Source organism: Simochromis diagramma, unplaced genomic scaffold (assembly GCF_900408965.1).
Source record: "Simochromis diagramma unplaced genomic scaffold, fSimDia1.1 OVJJ01000612.1, whole genome shotgun sequence".
NCBI lineage: Eukaryota > Metazoa > Chordata > Actinopteri > Cichliformes > Cichlidae > Simochromis > Simochromis diagramma.
The window spans coordinates 375018-399797 of NW_024387419.1; the positions used below are offsets into that span (position 1 = coordinate 375018).

Consider the following 24780-nt stretch of genomic DNA (forward strand, 5'->3'; position numbering starts at 1 on the left):
ATTTTGTCAATGAACAAGATACACTGTCCACAGTGTTGCTAGGAGTGGGACATTTCTCCAAGGCACATACAGCAGAAAATATTGCTGAGGTGAAAAAGGTTTTGATGGAGGAGTGGGGCATCCAAAATAAAGTCAGATGCCTCGTCACTGATGCAGCACCAAACATGATTGCCTCATCTAAAATATTGAAAGTGCGCCACACAAAGTGCATTGCACATACTCTGAACCTCATTGTGAGAAAATCAATTGACAACACGCCTGGGCTTGAGGAGATCAGAGGTCAAGGCACGTAAATTGGTAAGCCATTTCCGATCTAGCACAACAGCAAAGGATAAGCTCTGACAAATGCAGCAGCAGATGAGGAGACCACATCTAAAGCTCCTTCAGGAGGTGGATACCAGGTGAAACAGCACATATACCATGCTGCAGTGTCTGTATGAGGAAAGAGAGTCAGTTAGTGCTGCCCTTGTCTCAGTGAGAACAGATGGTAAATGGCCTGTATTTATATATAGCGCTTTACTAGTCCCTAAGGACCCCAAAGCGCTTTACTTATCCAGTCATCCACCCATTCACACACTGGTGATGGCAAGCTACATTGTAGCCACAGCCACCCTGGGGCGCACTGACAGAGGCGAGGCTGCCGGACACTGGCGCCACCAGGCCCTCTGACCACCACCAGTAGGCAACGGGTGAAGTGTCTTGCCCAAGGACACAACGACCGAGACTGTCCAAGCCGGGGCTCGAACTGGCAACCTTCCAATTACAAGGCGAACTCCCAACTCTTGAGCCACAATCGCCCCAGATCTCACACCTGTCACTGCTGAGGAGTACCTCTCAGTTAAAGAGTGCCTGGAGGTGCTTTCTCCTTTTTACACAGCCACTACTGAACTTTCTGGAGAGCAGAGAGTATCTGGGTCCAAAGTCATTCCACTTGTCTGCATGCTGCGGTATGCAATTGCTAAAAAACAACCTCAAGTTCTGGATGACAAAGCCCGCCAGCTGTGCATGAACCTCACAAGGATGCTGGGTGAATGTTCGTCTCACTTGGAAACAATGAGTGTCATGACCATTGCTACCCTGCTTGATCCAAGATTCAAGGCTGTGGGGTTTTGCAGTCAGAACAATGCTCAAGCTGCAGTGAGACGTCTGACTGCAGAATGTGCCACCATCATTGAAAATGAAAAAGACCACATCATGCCCGTCCCTCCTATCCCATCTACCTCGTCACAGCCAGAGCCAGCAACCAGTTCTGCAACTCAGTCAGGTATGGCTTTTGTTGACCTGAAGTCCATAACACAATGACAGGGTTTCAGCATATGCTAAAAATGTCTCAACAGTAAGAATATGCTTTAATATCCCAAAGTTTCAATTCTGTTATTGGAAATATGTGACTATAAGAAGTTTTTTAACAAAACGACAATCTGCTTGTCAAAATATACATTTCATTAGATATCTTTAGTATCACTTACATTTGAATATTCACATGTGATGTAATGAGTGAACCAAAATATTTCATTTTAAAATACATCTGGAAATGTCAGTCTACAAAATGTGCAGCTATTTAATTTCATTAGTCTTTTAGGTGATGGTCTGTGGGATTTGCTGGACAGCCATAAGGTGGAGAGGCAGGTGAGGAATGCCACAGCAGATGCCACAGTGGAAGTACAGAGGCACATGGCAGATCCTTTGATTCCCCGGACAGAGGATCCGCTCCACTTCTGGGCAACCAGGAAGACTGTATACCCCCATCTTTATAAACTTGCTTTGCAGTTTTTGTGCACCCCAGCATCATCCGTTCCATGTGAGAGGAGGCAGGAGAAATTATATCCAAGAAAAGGAACTCAGTTCTCGCACAGTGGAACTAATTCTTTTCTTGAATAAAAACCAAACAGGATAACCTTAAATGCATCATGTTTTTATTGGACATGTTCGCAAGAATTTTCCCCTCCCAGTTCACAATAAGTTCTTTCCCCAGTTTCAAAATATATCAGAGATTTAGCAAATATAATATGATCTATAAACAGACCTGTCCAGGTGTGGTTAATTGCTAAGTACCTGGAGGCAGGACCTCACAGCAGAGGCATGCGCCATAATGTGTTGTATGTTATTATATGTATTTTGCATTTATTTTATTTACCAACATCAAGAAGTGAAAGGCAAAGAAATACCACACCATGGTGCATGTTTACATAAGAACGGTTTATTGATTAAATCTATCCATTAGACTATTGATGGCCCACTTGAAGCTGGCGCTCCGGTGCGTACCCAAAAAACAACACACTGCAGAAGCACTGTGTCGTTTGGCCAGAGTCACGTGATCAGTGACGTCCGAAGCTTCATTTAGAACACAAGTGATTCAGTGGTTTATAGCAGCGGTCCCCAACCTTTTTTGCGCCACGGACCGATTTATGCCCGACAATATTTTCACGGACCGGCCTTTAAGGTGTCGCGAATAAATACAACAAAATAAAACTAGTACCGGTACCGAAAAAAAGAAGATTTATTCATAACACATGTGAAAAGACCCAGGAAAACAGAGTTAACGATAAAAACGATAACAAAATAACACTGAAAACCGTTAAAAACCCTGAAAACCATACATTTCACACCTGAGCCTCAACTCTCGCGGCCCGGTACCAAACGACTCACAGACCGGTACCAGTCCGAGGCCCGGGGGTTGGTGACCGCTGGTTTATAGGAAAGTGAATCATTCGCAGGATTTTGAGCTGATTTTGCTCAATTTATTTTATCTGCCGAAGTGAAAAACTTGAAATGTCCAAAATCATGTTTCCATAATGTAAATATCATTACAGCATATGACTTTAGAAACACTTCCATGTGAATTAAAGCTAATAAAGACTAAAAAAAAAATGTATTTGACACTATACGTTAGATTAAATTACATTGCTACACATTTTAGAAAATCACTTTGTTTATTGTTTTCAGGTGATAGTCTGCAGGACCCAGGAAGCAGTTCCTGCACTCCACAGCCTCTTCTGTTCCATGCGAGAGGATTTTCTCTAGGGCAGGAGAAATTATTTCTAAGAAAAGAAACAGACTCCGCCTTTTTAAATGAAAATAACAAAAGGGCTACCTTACATAGATCATGTTTTTACTTTGCAAGTTCATGATTAGGGGTGGGTTTTGATTATCGCTTTTCTGATTACAATCCATGCTAAATTGAATAAAGTGATATTGATTCATTAAAATCGTGTGTCGATTTGTAAATTAAACGTTATTATGCCTGAAACGCCAGCATCTCAGGTTAAACTTCACAAAATGTCATCAAACACCAAACAGCTAAAACAGTAACTGGGAGCAGGTTTACGGATTCTGCATACAAACGTAAACACAGAGCGCGGACCCGACACGTCAGAATCAGATTTTGATGTGTCGGCGGGTCCGCCCTGTGTTTACCTCTTTTTTTCCCCCGCTGGCTTCTGCAGCTGCAGGTTTCATAACTCTCTGTTTACATCTCTAGTTAAGTCTCACAAGTGTCAGCTTTCTTTTAATAGATACGAAATTATGGATATATACTGATAAATGATCAGAATTGTAATATTTCTGACTGTCTGAGGCAAAACTTTCCAGATTCCAATCAAATTGAATCAGATCCTGTATCGAATCAAAATGATTCTACAAATCAGTGACGATGCAGCCGTACTCAGCCCCCTAAGCATTTTCCCTTTCCAGTTCACAATCAATCCTACCCCTAGGTCAAAAATATGTATAGGACAATTGGCCTAATCTAATATTTTGTATGAACTTGTCCAGCTGTCCAGTGATTAAATGCACAAGTAAATGGAGGCAGGACGTCACAGCAGGAGCATACTCCATCATGTGCTGTGCATTATCATATGTATATTATATATATTGCTCACTTATTGTATTTACCAACATCAAGGAGTCATGAGCAAAGAAAGGCCACACCATAGTGCATGTTTAAATAGGGAAAGTTTATTGATCAAAATGCAAATAAGCATTACATTTTTTTCAGCCCCCCAATCGAGAAAAAAAAAAGAACAATTACATGTTCAAAGCAACGCAACGGTGGCACAATATCAGAGAGAACTCCACTCTGTGGAATGAGCAGTGATAATTAAGCAGTACGTTTTATTTTGCAGATTCAAGCTGCTCTTCGTAATTTTCGCCACCAGATGTCACCGGAGAGGACTGTGTTGAAAAGCTTCGAGTAATGAAACGTTTTTCAATACAAGCTTCAGTGCTTCAGAAAGCTTAATTTGGCCATCACTGCCATCACTACCTTTCCCACCTGCGCACGGGCACGGCACGGCACGCACGGCACGGCACGGCACGGCACGGCACGGCACGGCACGGCACGGCACGGCACGCACGGCACGGCACTCTCACACACACCTAGCACTCAAAGCGGCAACACCAGAGAACGCCACCCTCCCACATCCAGCCCATCCCCAGCTTATATAACCTCAGAGAGGTGATTGCTGACTGGGCCCAGGTGGTAAATGAGGCCAATGAGCAGCAGCTGTGTCCCGGGGAGAGAGAAGAGCAAGAGAGCGACAGAGGGATGGAGCAAGAAGAGGAGGAGGCGGAGGAAAAACACCACGCCCACACAAGGGCAGTTTCAGGAGGCCCAGCTAGGGCCGTAACATTGCAAATCAAACAGTAAGACTTTAACAGACTTTAAGTAGAAAGTACATTTTTAAACTAATATGAAGTTATTAAAGGCTTATTTTTTCTGAGCTTGAAGTAACCTGTTTTGTTTTTTCTTACTGCAGGAACACAACTCAGATTCTGACAGCAATGTAATGGCAGTTACTGGAGAAGAACCGCCTCCTGTGCTGGAAGATCCTGAGGTTCCCCCGCTGATGAGAACAGACAGCATCTATGCAAGTTTGCTTTATGGCATCTACACAACACCAGGATTATCTTTACTTTTCTTAGATATAATGCTTAATCCATGAAATACTGTTAATGCTAAATTGGTACTTGAACATCCTTGTTTTTTTATGCTTTAAAGTTTAACATTTAGAATACAAGGTCAAATAATTGTTGTCCTCGGTTTGAGTGGAAAACTAACTTAGTTTGAACATGTCTTACATTTGAGTCATCTCTGTGGACTTCTACAAATGCTATTGTTTCAAGTTGGGAAAAAAAACATGTTTAATTTGATTTTGATTTTCCAAGATTTTTTTTTTAATTACCACTGTTGCACAAGCATGAGCCTTGGTCCTGTTAATTGTTTATACCTGAACTACTGCAAAAAATTGGAACAATGTGGGTTTTTTTAAATTTTTTTTATTGTATATGCCACAAGACTACCTTGACCAGCTATCCAAGGTGTTGAATTAATCTGAGATCCTTTAAGCTGCGTCGAATTGACTGACGATGAATTTGTCCCACCACAGGAGCCGATGGAGGAAAGCAGTTCTGAAGGATCTGTTGATGTTCCTGCTCAGGCCCCAATGAAAAAAAAAAAAAAGAAAACCAAACCTCTAAGGATTTCCAAAAGAGCCAAACAGACAATTACTTGCTCAGACAAAGATTCCAGGAGCACAGAGAATGAGGAGGAAACTAACACAGGCAAGGTGTCTGCCATGAAGCTGCAGAAAAAGGAGAATGGTGAATTTACAGTAAGAAGCATTGTCTTTATTGTACGATTAGTTGCCATAAAATGGCAAGGCACTTGTTGTGGAAACACAGTTCTGAAACAGCGGTTTCAAAAGCAATAAGCTACCCTTTGACATCAAGACAAAGAAAACTACATTTTGGCCTCATCGGAAATAAAGGAGATCATGCTCATAATAATGAGGTCCTTAAATAAGGAAGTGATACCCTGATCCCAAGTGAGCAGGCTTCCAAACCAGAGAATGCGTTTGACTACATGCACTGTATTAACTGTGAGGCATTGCTCAAAAGAAAAGTATTATGGAGACACGTGTTACTATGCAGACTCTCACAAAAGTGCAGTAAACAGAAGCCAGGCAGAAGTCGAATTCAGTCTGTGCCTTCGCACAGCCTGCACCAGAAGGTGTGAGCCATAAAATTTGGGAACTACTAAATGTGATGGATCAGGATGAGATCTCACAAGTTATAAATGAGGAGAAAAAAAAAATCATAGAGCTTGGAGAGCAGCTGTAAGCTAAGCATGGCCACAAAGTCCAAACATGAATACATTAGACAGAAATTGAGAGAGATGGGAAGACTGGTTTGAGTTTCAAGAAAAGGGGGTAAAATTCAAAGAATGGAGGCGTTTTTTTTTTTTAAAACACTCCAACTTCAATGTGGTTGTAGAAATGGTAAAAAAAGTGTTTGGTTTTGATAATGACACAAACACAAAACTCAGTCTTTGGCTCTCAAACTAGGTCATAGCTTGAAAAAGATTGCTGATATTCTGGAGTGTGAGACACAGATGTCGGAGCATGTTGATGTATGTTGACATAAAAAGGACGAGAAGTCTACTGGAAAAGAAGTGGGATGTGTGCATTTCATCACGTGTGCTGCGAACTCTGAGTGAAGGGAAATGGAACACACCACAGCTTCTTCCTTTCACAGAAGATATAATAAAAATGCGGGCCCCTTGGATCCTCCAGTGGAGGCAGGAGACGGCTGGACGGGCCCCTTGGACCCTCCAGCGGGTGCAGGAGACGGCTGGATGGGCCCCTCGGACCCTCCAGCAGAGACGGGATACAGCTGGACGGGCCCCTCGGAGCCTCCAGGGGAGACAGGCTGCTGAAACAGTTCTGAACTGCCAGCAGTGACAGAGAGTGGCATGGGAGCTGTGGAGCCCTGGATTGTCTCAGTCGAGCTTCCAGCAGGAGCTGATGCAGGGCCAGAAGGCAGACTAGATTGGCGACAGAGCAACTGGGGACTGAACTTAGGGCGACACAGCTCCAGGGGACTGAAGTAAGGGCGACAGAGCTGTAGGAGACTGAACTAATGAATGAGCTATTGTGGCGCAGGAAACTGAGCTAGGAACTTAACAGGTAGGTGAGCGATTGACTGAATAGGCAAATGAGCGATGGATTGCACAGGCAGCCGAACTAAAGGTCGAGCTGCATACTGATTAGCAGACTGGACTAATGACAACACAGGTGGCTGAATAGCAAGTTGAGTTCGTGGCTGAAGTGATGGTTGAGGTGAAAATGGAGCTAGTGGCGGAGTTGATTGCTGAGCAGGAGACACTGGAGACTGAGCTAGGGGCAGCTGAGCTGCGGGAGACGCAGGTGACTGAACTGAGGTTAGCTGGGCAGCTGACTGAACTGACAACTGAGCAGGAGCCTGAGCTAGTGATTGTAGTGATGGTTGTGGTGAAAGTGGAGTTGGTGGTTGAGTAAATGACTGCACTAGAGACTGAGCTGCTGGTAGCAGAGCTAATGGCTGGGCTGCTAAGGGCAATTGAACAGAAGGCTGGGCGGCTAACGGCGAAGCTAATGATTGAGCAAACCAAGCTGCAAGGGTTTTTAGAAGGGTGGCTGAGTCCTCTTTGCCTGGGCCACCCATGCCAAACAGTTCAAAACGGCATTAAACTTCACCAAGAGGCACACAAGGAAAGACACAGCATGAGGGAAGACGCAACACTAACGCAGAGAAACACAGGGCTTAAATTCACTGGGGAATAACAAGGGGAATGAGACACAGGAGGAGAGCACAGCTGGGAGAAGTCAGACATGACGAGACCAATGGGAAGCAAAACTAGAAACACTGGGGGTGTCGAAATTCATGGGCTGCATCCTCCTGAGGCTGCATTTGTAGATCGATTACATCACAGCGACGCACCAAAGGCTGTCCAAATTTGTAGACTCCTCTGAATGCAGCCAACAAATGCGTCCTCCTTTTCCCTGAATTTGGAGGATGGGTCGGGTGTGTCCTTCGTGGCCCACCATATCCCAGAATTCATTCCGGAAACTGGCCAACTCCAGTTTCCGGCAATGGCAGCCACTACTAAGTTTTAATATTACTCTTATTAATCTTTCTGGGTCACAAAATACATTTTTAACATATTTTCAGGCGAGAATGTGGGTGTGTAAACTTCAAATATCTGCTCGGTTTATCAAGATATCACATATTTGCAAAAGTGCTCCGACGTCTTCAGAGACATCTGTTATCCACCAGCTGGATAGCTAGCCGGCCCAGAATTCAATGTGGAACTTTTCATGTAATGATGGCGGCACAAGTAGAAGATAAAGTTAAATTTTTATAGCGGTTATGTTGTTAGGTTTATGAATTTGCATAGACTTGTATTATTTATTTAAACAATCTTCGTAAAAAGTGACCGAAAACTAGCTTGTACGGTGGGTCCCGTGGTTTTTCATTGCCGCTTACATACAGCTAATTTTGATTTTTCGCAATTAGCTTTTTTGTGATATTTTTATAGGGACCAAAAAGCAAACAGTGGACTTCATAAAAATTAGAGGAGAAAACGATCACCTATTCACCGGGGTAAAAAATTCAGGCATTGTGGGATGGAGGTACAAGAATAAATCAATTTACACATCATATTCATCTGAGTACGGTTTCAATAACCCTCATTCTGTACAGAACCTGTGATGTCCAGACGGTATTCCTCTTGTGCTCTGCTGTGAAAACTTTTGGGTTTAGGGATTATCATAGTTGTCATGATTTTCTCTCTTCTCTTATTTTTTTTTGTGCGATCAGGACAATTCTCGAGAAGATGGGCCTGCAGGGGAAAGTCACCCCTTGCAGGCCAAAAAGAAATGGGACAACTTAAAGAAAAGATACAAAGTATGTGTGTTGTCAAGAAGATTTTTAAGAACAAAATTTAATAATGTACATTAAAATGTACATTTACTAAAAGTTGTGTTGTTTTTATTTGCCTGTCATTTCTGATTTCCTCAGCCTTTAGGATTGCAAGTATCCAGGGTCAGGAGAGGGAGTCAGTGGGAAGCCCACTGCTGCTACTTGGCTCTGGTTTGGCCTCATGGATGACGTGACAGGGCAGAGGCCTTCCATTAGGCCTCCTGTCCTAATTTCCTCTCTCCCTGAGGACAATCCAGGGCCAAGTACAGCAGTGGGTGACAAAAGCGAGAGGGAAGAAGAGACAGATGAGGAAGAAGATCAGCCATCCACAACAGTGAGGAAGAGGTGAAGGGATAGGGGGGATGAAAGGACATGAGATACCAAAGGGAGGCTGAGGAGAGGAGAGAACAGGAGAGCAGGGACAGGGTGGACAGACTTTTTTCTATACTAGAAAGATTGGTTCCTAAATAAGTTACAAATATATTCAAATAATATTCTTACTTTGTTCTGTTTGTTGTTTCATTCTAAAAGTTTTTGATTAATTAAAGTTTGTTCCCAAATCGGTTGTGCCTTCAGATATTTTTTTTTATTCGAATACATTTCTTACTTTTTTCTATTTGTTGTGTTATTCTAAAAGTTTTTCATTATGAATAAATTGATGAAAACAATTTACAGTTGTTTTTAACATGTATGAACATTAATCAAACTTCGAACAGTTTTAAAATTATATTTATTAAAGGTAAATAAAAATAAAACAATATTTCTAAAACATGAATATTAGTTAAAGAAGGAAAAAAAATATACAAATATTTACAATTTTTCACACAGGAAAAATTGACCTGTTCCTGGACCGTTTTTTAATATAGTTTGATAGATAACACAAACAGAAAGTCTCTGGCAGTGTTGCTGGATCTGCCGAAGCAAGATCAGACGTGGATGGGGTGCTGCGACTGAGACCCGCGGTTTGTCTTTTCTGGTTGGAGAGTGGAGAATCACACAGGGTGGTCTGCAAAGAGAGTTTTAGGACGCTTCCTCCCACTGCATGGTCCATCCACGGGTTTGCACGCAATAGAAGACCAAAGAGTCAGGTTTGCATGTAAAGTCGATGGAGGAGGATGATGAAGTGCGACTGTGGGTCCCATGCCAAATCAGAAGCAGATTTGCTTGGCGAAAATGCTTTTCTGCCTGATTTGCACAAACAATTAGCGCGAATGATGCGTTTGAAGCGCAAAGTAAAATACGCGCTGCATTTTATGTCGTGCATTTTGTGCATTCGTGCTTATCGCATCTGCCGCTCAAGTTGGAAAAATCTGAACTCCAGCGTCAAGTCGCGCCACGACAACCAATCAGGTGACGGGTGTCAGTTATGCTGTGACTGCGTGAATGGAGTCACAGCATCAGCAGGACATGGATACTGATAAAGACCGTGGCTACGGGGCGGATCTAGAGAAATTTTCTTAGGGTGGCATAGAAATCAAATGGGATGGCAAAATCAAAGCCTTTTTTTTTTTTCAAACACATATGCAGGTGGTTACATATGGTTAAAATAATTCACGTAAGTATACACGTTTTTCATATAAATATAGTCTATAACATAATTATTGTCTGTAGCCCACATAATTAAACACTTTAGTTACATAAAACATGTGAGTTTTGATTTTATGTACTGTATAGCCTGTATAATAAATAAATGTGTAGCCCAATAAGTATAAAATCCAGAAAGCTACACAACATGGGGCGGTTCATTTACAAACACAAGTCTAACTTAAGTTTCACACTGTTTTTTGTCAGAAAATAATCACATTGTTACATGCTTAAATTACACAAAATGTCAGAAATCTGCACTGTCATGAACAAAAATTTAAACCTAATTTTTCATGATTTGTTGGATTAACCCACCGAGGTCTGAAATACAACCGGCCATTTTTGACTCCTTTTGAGTTTACATTTGTATTTCACCCTCAAATTGATTCATTTTATTTTTTTTCCCCTTGCCTGGTTTGGTATCATTCTTTTCAGCTCAACTGAATTTAGTTGTTTTTTTTCTGTCCCTCCAGAACTTGTACTGCTTTTTACTGTAAAAAACCCCCCACAGACATGTTGAGTCAATTTTTATAACTTGAAATGCAAATATAAAATGTACATTTTGTAAACATATACATATACAACTATTTATCTGAAAATGCAGCCAATACACCTGCCGTTTTTTTTTTTTTCATTTTGTACAGCCACTTAAAAATATTACTAAAACTAAAATGAGAGAACAATCAGGTGTCGCAATAAGGCTACGTCCACACGTACACGGGTAATTTTGAAAACTGAGGTTTTCCGTTTTTGTTTTAAAAAATAATCCCATCCACACGTAAACGCAGAAATGAAGGAAAACGCTGCTAGAAGCAGAACCGAGTCGTATGTGTGGAGGGACAGTAACTGTTAGGGGTGCAACGATACACAAAATTCACGGTTCGGTTCGGTTCGATACTTTGGTGTCACGGTTCGATATTTTTTCGATACAAAAAAATGTTCATGCTTTTTTAATTTGTCATTTATTAAAATTATAAATATATATTTTAACTCAAACGTACAGTTTTTAAACTTAATGTTGCTGAAACAACAAAGGGATAAAATAATAAATCTATCTGATCGACAAATCACTCATCTTTGGAAAACAGAGTTTATTACAGAGAAATGGCTCTTTCCAAAATAAAAGCTATACTATACGCTCCTTCTGGGCTATATTCTCAGCAGCATATTAAACATATCAGGTCCCCATAAGGAGAATCATGTGCTAACGGCTGTCTACATGACTCGGGTAAAGTTTGTAGCATGCGTGCTTGTTGTTTTTGCCTGCTTCCACTTGTCTTTGCACTAGGATGATGTCGGCGTAAATGTGCAGTCATATTCGTTGTGTTCCCACTAGTGCTGTCAGCGTAAATCTTGTTGAAATGACGTTAACGCCACAACACGGCAAATGTCCGTTAACGAGCTACCGCGGATCGCCCCGTGCGTGGGGCTGGACGGCCAACACGTTAACGAGCTAACTGCGCTAACACACTAGTTCCCACCAATGTAATTGAGCATTGCGTGGCACATCCAACATACTGTTTTACTTTTGTCCATGACGTGCTTACCTTCAGGGTCATACGTCACATGAAAACCAAAATAGTTCTAAATGCCACATCTGAATGAGGGTGGGGGAGGTTCAATTTGCCATGTTGCAAGGAGAGCTTAACTTCTGTCTTGCTAGCTTGCCCTGCGCTCAGTGAATCTGGGTTTGACTACTCCGCCTAGGTTGCACCGTCGAGCGCAGATCCACTGAGCGCTCAACACAGACAGCATCGTCAGAAGGAAAGTTGATAAAATAAATTAAAAATTTTGTATTGTTTGATACATATGCGTACCGAACCGAAAGCACTGTATCGAACGGTTCAATATCGATATGAGTATCGTTGCACCCCTAGTAACCGTGTGTGTATATGTAAGCATTTAAACACTGCAGAGAGTAAAATTAACAAGTAACAGTATTGTAGAAATTCATTTCACCGAAACAATAACGTGGCGCACAGTGTGAGGTCAAAAAAGGAGCAGACCTTTGACGCTGCGTTTTCTTAGTTTTTCTCGTCCACACGTAAATGCAAAAAACTGAGTTTTCGAAAATATCCACCCTGGCAGGCCTGTTTAGAAAACTCCGTTTTCAGTGACCGAAAACGCCGTTTACGTGTGGACAAAAGGTGCAAACGCATAGAAAAATCTGCTTTTTCAAAAATACCCGGGTACTGTTGGACGTAGTCTAAGATGCCCCACAAATTATGTGTGCCAGTAAAAAAAAAGTTTGTCCACCAAAAGACAGAGGAGAACAGCACAGGGATAAACCTGCAGGCCTGACAACAGGAGGTGTGTCACTCCACTGATTTTCTACTTACCCATATGGAAAAGATATATATAAATCTTGTAAGGTTTTTATCTGTCTTGTGTGAAACTTGTATGAAAAATATACAAGAGTGAAAATACATATAAGATCCCTTAAAAAATTATATAAATGAAACTTGCATGTTTTGGATACTTCTTAAAAATATATATGACATTAACCCGACATATATTATCCTAAGAAGAAAAATGTAATATCATACTTATATGAGTTAGACAATCATGAGTGAAACTAAACTATTGTAAGTTTTTCATAGAGAACAAAAGATTTACTTGTGTTATCACAAACAGGAAACAACTAACAATTAACATTGAATGACAAAAAGATGTGGGGGAAAGCCACAAATTTACGAGAAGTTTGCTTTGAACATGTGATTAAATAAAACCCTACATTAGAATTTCCCTCTGGGATTGATAAAAATGCTTTTCATTCATTTGTGTAAAGTTTATTTATTTCTTTGTTTAGCATTTTTGCAAAACTAGGCATCCTATTCCTGACTTTCAAATAATGTTTTTTCCCGTTATTGCATTGACATTTAAAGAACAAACTTTTACAGTAAGTTTGACAAATGATTAAATCAACACAGTAAATATTCAAAATACATCTCAAATGTATTCTATATAGATGGAAAAGATATTAGACAATATTCATATTGTAGAAATATTTTTAATTTTGCACAGAATCAGCAGATTACACAAAGATGTAGATAAAATACATTTTATATATAATATATTTCTGTCTTTTTACATGACCCAGATTCATTATGACAGTGCTTTAAGGACCATTTAAACACCACACCACTAGCTTAATGGAATTACATTGAAATACATAAATGTTGTGAACAATGCATTGCAAAATGTTTTGACAGAATTATTTTTTTCCCCCAAGTCAGAAACCCATATTTCAATAAGAAATATGTTCAGAAATGACAGCGTGAATGCGCCACCTTTATGAACTGCTATGGCTTTAGACCTTGTTAGCTGCACATTTCACTCTTAATTAGAATGACATTTGACACAATTGAAAGCCTTTGAATCTCTCCCATAATCAACCCCATAATCAGTAGCTCCACCTTCACATTTGGATTGAATCATTTACAATAAGATTTAAGATTAAATTATTTACAATAGTACGTATTCAGTAGCTGACATACAATTGAGGTAGAGTCTGGACACTGTATGTACATACGTGGCCTAACTATCTGAGTAGCATTTATGGCTTTGTAAAAGCCTGTGGGAAAGTGAACAGTTGACATATAGCTCAGCTGAGTTCTTATAAGAGAACCTCTGGCTAACTTTTGCACTGTGCAATTACCATATTTTCCTATAGCATATAAACAATGACTATCCATTTCAACAAAGTGTGAGACAGCAAAAATACTTCCATTTTTTAAAAGCACCACATAATTGTTTCTTTGTTTTGTTTTGCTGTACGTGTAACCGTGAACAATGTCTCCATTCATAGAAATTCTCTTGTAGTAACTCACCACAGAGTTTGTGGGAACCTCTCTAACTGGGTGGAGAGCAGCTTGATCTCTCAGAGATATTTGTCTTACATTTGGTGAACCAAGGGCAGTCACCTGAGTAAACTTTACATGCTTCTTGACATGCTGGGTTCCTTGTCTCATTTCATTGCAGAACTGTTTAACTTCTGCAGCTGCATTTGTTAAGAACTGCTTAGCTAAACGAGGAAAGGCACGGGAGACTGCCACTCGTTTGCATATTTGTTGTGGTACAGCTTGACTACTTTTTATTTGTTTCAAGAGGTACCCATTGAAACTTTCAAACATAAAGGCTGAGTGAGCCCATAAAGGACCCCATTGCACAACACTTTTACTCAAATGCAACAATGAATGAACATTGAATGTCATGTGCTGTTTTCCATACAGAGATTGTACACCTCCAACAAAGTACACTAATGCGTCGTGTGCGTGGCTTATCAGTTCAGTATTTAATTCGGACCCCAAGAGAATGCTTATCCCTTCTACCAGTAATGCCCAATGACAGTGATACTTCTGTGGCAGTGTGCCTTTCAGAACTGGCAAGCTATAGTACAAAAGCCAATGCTGCCACTCATGAGCTTTCCAGAATTTGCGTTCAATTAAAGATCTTGGAACTCGAGCGACGATACCTGGAGGTTTAATAGACAAGAGGTGTTTGTCTATGCTTGCTGTTTGTACACCAATGTACCATGGCTCAGAAGTGTTTTTAGAATCCATCCATAAAGATGCCATGTATCTGCACACACCAAGCAGTACACAGTGCATGTAGTCAGGGACCATTCCATTGATAAGATCAAACAATGGCAAATCTGCAAGAGGAGATGAGCCCTTTATCCCTAAAATAGTCTTCCCTTGTCTTTCAGCTATTTGTCCTATTTCTACTGTGGTTTTATGATTTCTGTCACTTGGCTTTTCATCAGGACATGCGTAAACCCTTGTTTTTCCATTCCCTTTCCTTGTTTGCATCCCAGGATGAAGGCAAACTCCACAGCCATATTCACCATTAAATTGCTTGAAATTTTGTAACAATGGTCTTGCTACAGCATCACACACACAGCACAATGTGTGTACTTTCATGTGTCTCCGTGCCTGATTGTTAGGATCTTGCCACTCAAAACCAACTTGAGAAAGATTTGTACACTCCTCGACAAATGGTTTAAAGAAGCAGGACATGTCTGGCTTTTTGGATCCAAACCATAAAGCACATAGAAGTACATGTTTGTCTCTACTCTCCGGTGGTATCTCATTAATGCAACACAATATTGGCCAAATACTAAATTTGGAAGACTGAAAAACTGGTACACCATCACAATTAAAAGTGAGGGACAGAAAATCATCTTTACTGGTAGACTTTAAGGTCTGATACAAGCTGCCATCACATATGTCCTTTATTACACGGCTACCACTGGGATCACCTCTGAAACATAGATCATGCACATTGTGGTTCTCAAGAATGTCTTTTAGCTGATCTTTTAATGGTATACTAATAAAAAAGTTACCTTCCTCTAAACTGGCTTTCACTGTTGTGAATGAAGAACATGACACACAATTAAGTGTTTCCTCCAAAGATTGTGAAGACCCAATGTACTTAGTACAAACTCTACAGTAATGATGTCGTTTAAACTGGTTTGTAATATCAGCGAAGGGTTTCTCCAGAAAATACCTGCTTGATGGAACTACAGTAGTCCCAGCAGAATGTAACTTGAGCAGTTTCAGCAAGTCCTCCATTAATACACCTGTAGTGTTGTGTCTCAAAGCAAAGGAGAGGATTGACATGATGCTTTGATTTTCTGTTAGTCCACTGGAGCAGTTCACATCAACTCCTGCTTCAGGGGCGTTCTCCTGAATGGTTGAAAAAGAATTGTGTTATATTTGAGCAGGTTTCACTTATTTTCATATGTAGCCTTGTTTTATTTTTTTTGCAAAACTGCATTTACAACATAAACAGCAGTCATAGCGACGTTTGTCATAGTTAAAAATGCAATTAACCGCAAGTCTTACCTGCACCATTGTGACCATTTCTATTCTTTCCTCCTGTCTTTGGGTGGCATCTTCATTGTTTCCCTGAGAAGTATTCAAATTAACTACTCTTTAAAGAAAAAAGAGCCATAGAAAGTGGAGCACATCTTGCATTTGTTTCTTACCAGTGACACCGTTTGTGGTTCTGGTATCTGCTCATCTCTTTGGGCAGCATCTTCACTTTCCTGTGAGGAATACAACCCAAGTATTGAATATATATATGAATTAAATATCCAAATGATATATTCCAGAAAAAGTAGTGAGTCTGTCACTGGAGGTGGAGCACATCTTGCATTTGTTTCTTACCAGTGAAATCGTTTGTGGTTCTGGTATCTGCTCATCTCTTTGGGCAGCATCTTCACTTTCCTGTGAGGAATACAACCCAAGTATTGAATATATATATGAATTAAATATCCGAATGATATATTCCAGAACAAGTAGTGAGTCTGTCACTGGAGGTGGAGCACATCTTGCATTTGTTTCTTACCAGTGAAACCGTTTGTGGTTCTGGTATCTGCTCATCTCTTTGGGCAGCATCTTCACTTTCCTGTGAGGAATACAACCCAAGTATTGAATATATATATATGAATTAAATATCCAAATGATATATTCCAGAAAAAGTAGTGAGTCTGTCACTGGAAGTGGAGCACATCTTGCATTTGTTTCTTACCAGTGAAACCGTTTGTGGTTCTGGTATCTGCTCATCTCTTTGGGCAGCATCTTCACTTTCCTGTGAGGAATACAACCCAAGTATTGAATATATATATGAATTAAATATCCGAATGATATATTCCAGAACAAGTAGTGAGTCTGTCACTGACATATTTAAACAGCTTAATGGTGAGCTGTACTTTTCACTTTTACAATGTGATGGAGTAGCGTAGAAGAGACATAAGAATGAAAGTAATGCTTTATTGTGGCCTTTTTTCTGTATGTTGCTTTTAAAAGGAGAGAGAAAGAGAGGGAGAGAGAGACTATAATAATGTATTTTTATTTACCATTGGAACTGTGAAAGTTCCTTCTCTCTGGCTGTCATCTTCACCATTGTCCTTGAAATGATACAAATGAACAACTTGTTTAAGATACATTTTTCACAGCTCCGGTGAAAACAGTCGGGATGAAATTTCCATGTTGTTATTATTGTGATTGTTATTATTCTTAATGTTTTTATTGACCTTTAAATAAACACAATGAAAGAGGTTGTCTTCTAAGTAAAAAACTACATTTTTTTTATTATATTTATCATCTCACAATTACTTAAGTAGCACTTCAGATTACTTTCAATGCAGAAACATTATGAATATAGTCTAGATTCTCAAATACTTTGCATTTTCTTATCATAACTAACCTAAACAGAATTTATCAGTCATTTGGCAAACACAATAAATTATGTTGCATAACTTATCATTGAAAATAAATATCTATGTAAGTGTATGGAATTATTCGTTTGTTAACCTACTTAGTACACACAAGACAAAAATATAAGCCAAGTTATGGGTGTCAAATTAGAACTGAAATGTTCCACTTAACCAAAGTATTAAAACCCAAACACTTTGTATCAAGTGCTACTATGGTAGCTGATAAGACATTAACGATATACATTCACTTACTTGTTGTTGTGTGTTGTGCTGTCCGATGTCAGTCAAAGCTCTGTCGATTTTTCTAAAAAAATTAATAAATTCTTGTAGCTTTCATAACAATGACAGAAACTGACAACTGTATTAACTTATTGGCAAAGGTGCACATACCGTTTTTTCCATCTGGTCAAAGTACGTGAAGGAACGTTTTTCCGCATCCAGTCTATTTCACTTGTGTCAGATCTATAATGTTTTCTTTTCGGCATCACTGGCTCTTAAGTTACAAAACTCAGTTGGAATGTCAGTATAGTCTATAATCTGTGAAAAAAATATCCTACCGCCAAATAGAGAAAATACTGACGTAGAGCATGAACTCAAAAATTTGTTTTCAGCTGTGAGTGCCATGATTGGTTAAGTGTACGGTCAAATATGAGGATACACCAATCAAAGGCAAAGTAGGGCGGGCCATGCTGCAGCGTACAGGTGGCCAGCTTTCACCGCGAGACCTCACACGGTCCTCATCAGGTAACGGCTTCCTTACGTAATTTAACAACAAGCGGGAAATCGGTCTAATAAAGTGTGTCTTGCAAAGATGGAGACTACGGAGACGAATAAAACTAATATCAGAGGTAAGTCGCCTAAATGTTTTCGAATTTGAATGACTTAGCTTAAGCTAATAGCTTGCTAAAAGTGGTTTGATGTTTTACGGGTCACATAGAAACAAGTGACCAACGTGGAAATGCTCTCTTCAGAGAATTATGCATGCGACATAGCACTTGGTGGCATTAAAATGGTTCAAACGGTAAAAGTATGCCTATAGAAACCATGTCAAATAGAATATTTTTTTGATAAGAAAAAGCCTTTATTAGCATATAGCCTGTAGCATTCTAGCTAGGAAATAGCAATTCTTTTTTTCCTCCCCCCTTCATTTACTACAGAACACGAGGAGAGGAAGTTTGCAGTGGTGCAGTGGAGTGAAGGGGAAGACTATGGAAAGCTTAGTGAAGTAAAAACTGTTAACATACGGGGGTATGATGACTCCAAGATGGACCAGCATGGGAATCCCATTTCCACTTACTCGGCAGTTATTGAATGGCGCCATGGGAAGAAACAGCGAGGAGGGTGGCCACATTACAGGGGCACTGTTGTTTTTGTCTCTGGTAAGTAATTGTTAATGATTTGAAATGTAGAATGTCCTTCTCTACTTGAAAGTAGTTCTCTAAAGAAAAACTGAATTCAGTCTTTAAAGTCATGTGCTTACTTCGTTTTTCCAGGGAGCTGAAGACTCTACTACATGTTTACTTAATATACATTAAGTATACATTACATAAAGTCGCAACAGTTTTGTATTTTATCACTCGTCTTTACTCTGCTCTAAGTAAAAGTTTACATATTAACACAGTAAATCTCCTAAACTTGGCTCCTACTCCTTTTAACCCTAACCCCTGACTAATGAGATGGTTGCTTTTAGATGTTGAATAGTTGTATATTTTATGTTTCACATGTATGGAAATTCTGTGAAATAGGAATTGTTTGTTTTTTTGCTAAATGCACTATGTGAATCACAACTCAACACAAAACTAGACACTGTTACTGCTGTCTTCTTCTTCTCTTTCTCTATCCCATATACAAATGTTCTCTTTTCTTTGTTAGCTCTCTCTTTCACACAGGTCGAAGAACCATTCCAGTGTTCAGTTGTGTTTTTAGTCAGGAGTAAAAAATAACATTCATTACTGCAATTACCTGAAAACAGGACATAGTCTGGTGATTTAAAAAAAAAAAAAAACACCTGTGGAGTAATGAGGGGATTGTTGTAATGTCTTTTTGTTTCCTCCTTTGTGCTCTAGCTACTCGTTTTGAGGCAGCTCGGAAAATTAATGCACTGCTGAAGGAAAATGAACCAGAGGACCTGACCAAGAGGGTATCTGTCCATCCTGAAAACTATCAGGATGATTCTGATGACTCCGATCCAAATGAGACTCTGATTCTGTCGCAGCCATTGCAACTCAAGGTGACATTTCACTTGGAACCATTTTGTAGTATCCGTGTTTTACATGTTATCTAAACACTCCATCTTTAAATATTGGCTTCTAGGCTAGTGTCAGTCATTAGGAAACCATTATATACATGTTTTCATGTGGAAAATGAAACATTTTAGGTGATGGCTCCTTTAAAAAGTTGACACTATTGTATTGTACATCTACCATTGGATGGAGTCTATGCAGGCTACAGCCTTATGAAACGGGACAGTGTAGCCTGCAAGTAGCATTTCCTGGTTATGTCTGAACATCCTCACCATCTTTCTATTATGTTACACACCATTTCTGTCACCAAGCAATGACTGTAGTACTTCTCTTTCCCTAAAAAAAAAATATATTTTACTGATTTTTACCTTTTTCAGATCGGATATGATTTGTTAAAGGAAAAAATCACTTGTAGCCACCTAAATTGAATAATGGTAAACTTTTTTTTTTTTAACTGTATTCAAATGAGCCCAATCTTTGGAACAGGCCTAGTTACAGTTCTGTGATGTGCAGTACCAGTTAAAAGTTTGGACACACTTTCCCATTATATTTAATTGTAAAATTGTACAAACTTTTGACTGGTACTGTATGTGGCTAAGAAATCAGCTCTTTGAAGTATGCACCCTACACTTTGTGGCACAGCTATTGAATCTGTTGTCTTTACACTTTAGATTCATAACTTTTATGGCAGCTTTGACTATTTTATGTAAATTCCTCTTCTTTCTCGCTATCTTTTTTCATGTCCAGAAGTCAAAGGCTCCTTCAAAGAAAGACCCTGCACAGGAATTCCTTGCAATGTACAGTCATTCACCACCTTCAGTCGCTTATGGTGAAAAAAGTCCAAAAAAGACAGTAATTGGTCTAAAGCGGAAGATCCAAGACCTGAAACAAGAGAATGATAAACTGAAGGAGTTGCTTGTCCAAGGTATAACTTCCTATCTCTAATTTTACAATTAAACAGCCAATATATTTGAAAAAGTCACTCTAGCCTATGTATAAACCATTCTGGTAATCATTTTTTTATTCATTTACTATATATAGATGTGCCAGAACTCATGAAGACGATGAAAAAGGTGATTAATTTGGCTGAACCTCTTAAGAGATCCAGTTTTGAGCTTCCCCAGATTTCTCCGCAGTCCACGCCCGGTTCATCATCAGATGGTTCGCTGCTGCCCCCTCCCAAATCTACTTCATCCTTCTCAACACCAGCATCTGTCATTCTATCAACAAAGGAATCCCAGTCATCAAAGGTAATGGAATTTTAAAGAATAAATAGATGAAGTGCATAAATTGGATCTACTGTCTTTCTACTTACAGTTGATCCAACCTTGAACACAATACCAGTAAAAGTTTGGACGGACTTTCCTATTAGATTTAATGGGAAAATATGTCAAAACTTTTAAATTGGTACTCTACTTATAAGTATGATGGATCTAATTCAAGTGTTAAATTCATTGACTGTGTTTCTGCTGTGAAGTTTCCCTTCTTAACAAAGGAGTCTATGGGGATTGACTCTGTTTTAGAGCCAGCCCCTGGTGGAGCAGAGGCAAACTACAATTTTTCTACAAAAGCTTCACTTTTGCATGGGAATGCCTGTGCGAGTAACAAGTGATGCAGAAAAAAGTTTTGCAATCCAGTAGCTTAGCATCCGGACATTACAGGTGAACGACGGCTCCGGGAATATACATAAATGTCACTGCCTTCAAAACTAGACGAGAAACAGAGTTTTAAGTCTGGAAAGGTATGTAGTTGTTCTTTACGTCTCTTACATTGATCAAAATGTCTTTTTGTTGGAACAGGTGGAGATTTATCCTGGGACTGGAGTCATGGTAGAGAAACTGGCCTGGGCCTATGCTACTAATGCAAATTCATCTACAACCTTTGTGAGGCATCTGCTCACAGCAGTCTTCCCTGTGGAAATATTGCTAGTGAGCAATCTTCGAGGGGGAAAACGAGGCAGAGGACATGCACGTTTACCGCTCGACAAAAATAAATTGGATGCCATCTACAGTAAGTTTTTAGCTTTTTATGGCATGTTTTCGCAGTTGTCCACACTTCTGGCATTTAAAGATAACAAAGGACCAATGAAAAACAAGGGCCACACATATGAAGAATATCTTCTTAACATTTATGCATATATTATTGTTGATGAAGAAAGGCCTCCACCAAATAGAGGATTCTAGTTGATCTTTTTTGAGTTATATCCAGATGAATGAATGGTCTTTTCATGACATACTATTGTAGGCCTTAGATTTCTCTGTAGGCCTTTCATTTCCTTTATGGTGCATTTTGTTTGTCCAACTACAAAGTAACAAATGATGGTAGATAAGTATTTTACATTCTGAATGTTCTTGCATTTGATGTATTTCAGTGACTGCGTTTACATGCAGCCGATAACCCATTCAAAACTGGAATGTTAGCAATAACCCGGTCACACATGGCTTTAAAATACCGGCAAAAATCCAAATATAAATCTTGGAGTTACCAAATATTTTTGTGAGAAAAGGGTCATGTAAAACCTCTATCGGCATATCGCCATCAGAATGAAAATGGATTTGTGTTTTGCACATGTTCTATTCCCGCGGAATCCTGGTCTTTTGAGTAGAGGAACTTTGTGTATGTGCCGTCTGGCTCTCTGTGACTCTCTCATCTCATGCATGTGAATGAGTTATTCCGAATGTTTCAGAACCCTGAATAGTGAGCCTAACTCGACCATAACCTGAATATTGGCTGCATGTAAATGTAGTCAATCTAGTGAACCTCTCCATGCATCTTCTGCAAATTTCAAACCTGGCACCATTAGATATTAAGACTGATTAATGCAGGATCATTGCACTATTGTTTAAGATCATTGGGTTCTTTTACACTACTAATTCTGTTCTTGTCATCACACCCCCCCCTGCATTTTTGTACATATATAGGTGCAACCCTTGAGAAGTGGCCTGGGACCCATCCTTCCAGCATTGGTACTACAATCAATGCCAAGATCACAGAACTCCGGGCCAGAAATAAAAATGTCTCTGTCACAGCATCCCCATAACTTGACTTTCGATGTCTCATTTGGCATGTTATTATAATGCCAATTCATGTTTTATCTATTAAAGATAGATTGTTTGTTTTGTTTTTTAAGTGGGCAGGTTTTTTGCCCTCCAAAGTTTTACTCATGTTAGCAGGTAAAAGTTCCACAAATTTGCAGCAAAAAGGTATGCAGCTTAGCATGCTCTTTAAACAATAGAGCTTAGATTAGGTTAAATATTTCTGTGAAATATTAGTATGTGACTGTTATATCAGAATAATAAAAGTTAATTGAATTTAAAGATTGCCCAGTATTCATGTTTTTTGTTTTTGTTTTCTTCAGTATTACAATACATTGACTGCCGACCTGTCACAGAAAGTTACGTTGGCTTACGAGTTTGTCTTTGCATTGCTAGTTTTTAACTGATGTTGGTCAAGCAGGGGCAAATGATACTGTTGTCTTTTTCATATGTGATAGATTTTTTTTTTTTCTAGTAATGTTAATTTGTATAAAATTAATAATTAAGTTTATAGGTTTTTTATGAGATGAGATTTAAGAATTCTTAGAAGAAAAATGTAAAAAAAAAAAGAATAGTTTACCATAAAAATGTATTGCTGGAACATAAAGAGAAAACATATGTAATCTAACATAGTCTTAGAATATATGTATAAAAAGCATTTAAAAAAAGAGATTATTGCCCTGCAAACTACATTTACTTTACATATAAAAAAAATTTATCTAACAGATTTTGTTCATATATGTGAAGCATATGTCTTTATGACAATTGTGTACTAAAAACTATGCAAATATTATATGAAACATCTATGGAATACATACTTTGACATGTACTTTCCTTATATAACTCATACTAAGTTTTAACATGATCCTTATGTGATCCACTTTATTATCATGTATGAAAGTAACCCGAAAGTGGCCACTTTCAGGAGTAAATCATACAAGCCTTATACGATTCACTATATATGGAGCAAACTAAAGCTGATGCAAATGTTTTCTAAGTTTTTTATATTTCTTTAACATATGGGTTTTATATGTTTTTTCTATTTCTTTTCCGTATGGGAACTAAAGCTGATGCAAATGTTTTCTAAGTTTTTTATATTTCTTTAACATATGGGTTTTATATGTTTTTTCTATTTCTTTTCCGTATGGGTAGTGACAGTGTTTACGTTGCAAATGTGCCTTTGTGACATTCATTAGTGCCCTCACTGACACACAAAACAAAACGACAATAGTGATGGGATTTCCGGATCTTTTTAGAGAACTGGCTCTTTCGGCTCGGCTCACTAAAAAGAGCCGGCTCTTTCGGCTCCGAACCGGCTCTTCAGGTTGTTTTGTTGCTTTAAGTAATTTATTATTAACAATAACATAAAATTGTGCACAGAAGGAATTACTAATGTAAAAAAAAAAACGTGGTTTTATTTATATATGCTTATATATAAATATATAATATGTGGTGGCCCCTAGAGACAAAACACGTACAAACTCCAAAACACATTTCTAGCGTTAACTGAACTTCCAAAACAGCTACCTAGATCACTTAAATTACACAATTGAAAGCATATGTGTATTGTTTGTGTATTTATACACAAGCACTCATATATATTCAAATAATAAAAAAAAATGTTCATTTACCTGTTACTACCACACACCAAATCCGGTCGTTGGTACTTGCTGGCTCGTGTAGCCACGAGGTAACAAAAGCTCAACACTGCCCCTAGCATCCTGGAGCACTTCTGTTGTGTTTTGTACCTGTTTTGGAGTTTTTACGTGCTTTGTCTCTAGGGGCCACTGTAAATATACTTTTATTTATTCACTCCACATAAAATGTGATAAATAATATAATGCAAAACCAACTAGTCACAGTTCAACTTTTTAACTATTTAAATTTTCAGCTTTTTCCTTTTAAACAAATTTAAAATGAAACAACACAAAACACTGCAAACAACAAAACAATTAAA

The 24780-nt window shown here is 39.0% G+C and overlaps 2 protein-coding genes and 1 long non-coding RNA gene across 3 annotated transcripts; 1 reads left to right on the top strand and 2 right to left on the bottom strand.

Moving 5' to 3' along the window:
• Nucleotides 1-14767: 14767 nt before the first annotated feature.
• Nucleotides 14768-16645, bottom strand: LOC120721906. Its single transcript, XM_040012547.1, has 5 exons — nucleotides 16494-16645; nucleotides 16313-16372; nucleotides 16170-16232; nucleotides 14925-16010; nucleotides 14768-14797 (listed from the first exon to the last, which is right to left on the bottom strand). The coding sequence occupies exons 3-5, from the start codon at nucleotides 16185-16187 to the stop codon at nucleotides 14768-14770; spliced, it is 1134 nt and encodes a 377-aa protein (XP_039868481.1). The 5' UTR covers nucleotides 16188-16232; nucleotides 16313-16372; nucleotides 16494-16645.
• A 4-nt stretch (nucleotides 16646-16649) lies between these two features.
• On the bottom strand, nucleotides 16650-20992 carry LOC120721923. The gene is made up of 5 exons (XR_005693296.1): nucleotides 20881-20992; nucleotides 17798-20670; nucleotides 17186-17236; nucleotides 16858-16917; nucleotides 16650-16734 (listed from the first exon to the last, which is right to left on the bottom strand). It is a non-coding gene; the product is annotated as an uncharacterized LOC120721923 (long non-coding RNA).
• On the top strand, nucleotides 18276-22847 carry LOC120721922. Its single transcript, XM_040012566.1, has 7 exons — nucleotides 18276-18393; nucleotides 18703-18924; nucleotides 19612-19775; nucleotides 20536-20713; nucleotides 20830-21038; nucleotides 21588-21798; nucleotides 22710-22847. Exons 1-7 carry the CDS (start codon nucleotides 18357-18359, stop codon nucleotides 22826-22828), a joined length of 1140 nt encoding a protein of 379 aa, XP_039868500.1. The 5' UTR covers nucleotides 18276-18356; the 3' UTR covers nucleotides 22829-22847.
• Nucleotides 22848-24780: the final 1933 nt, after the last annotated feature.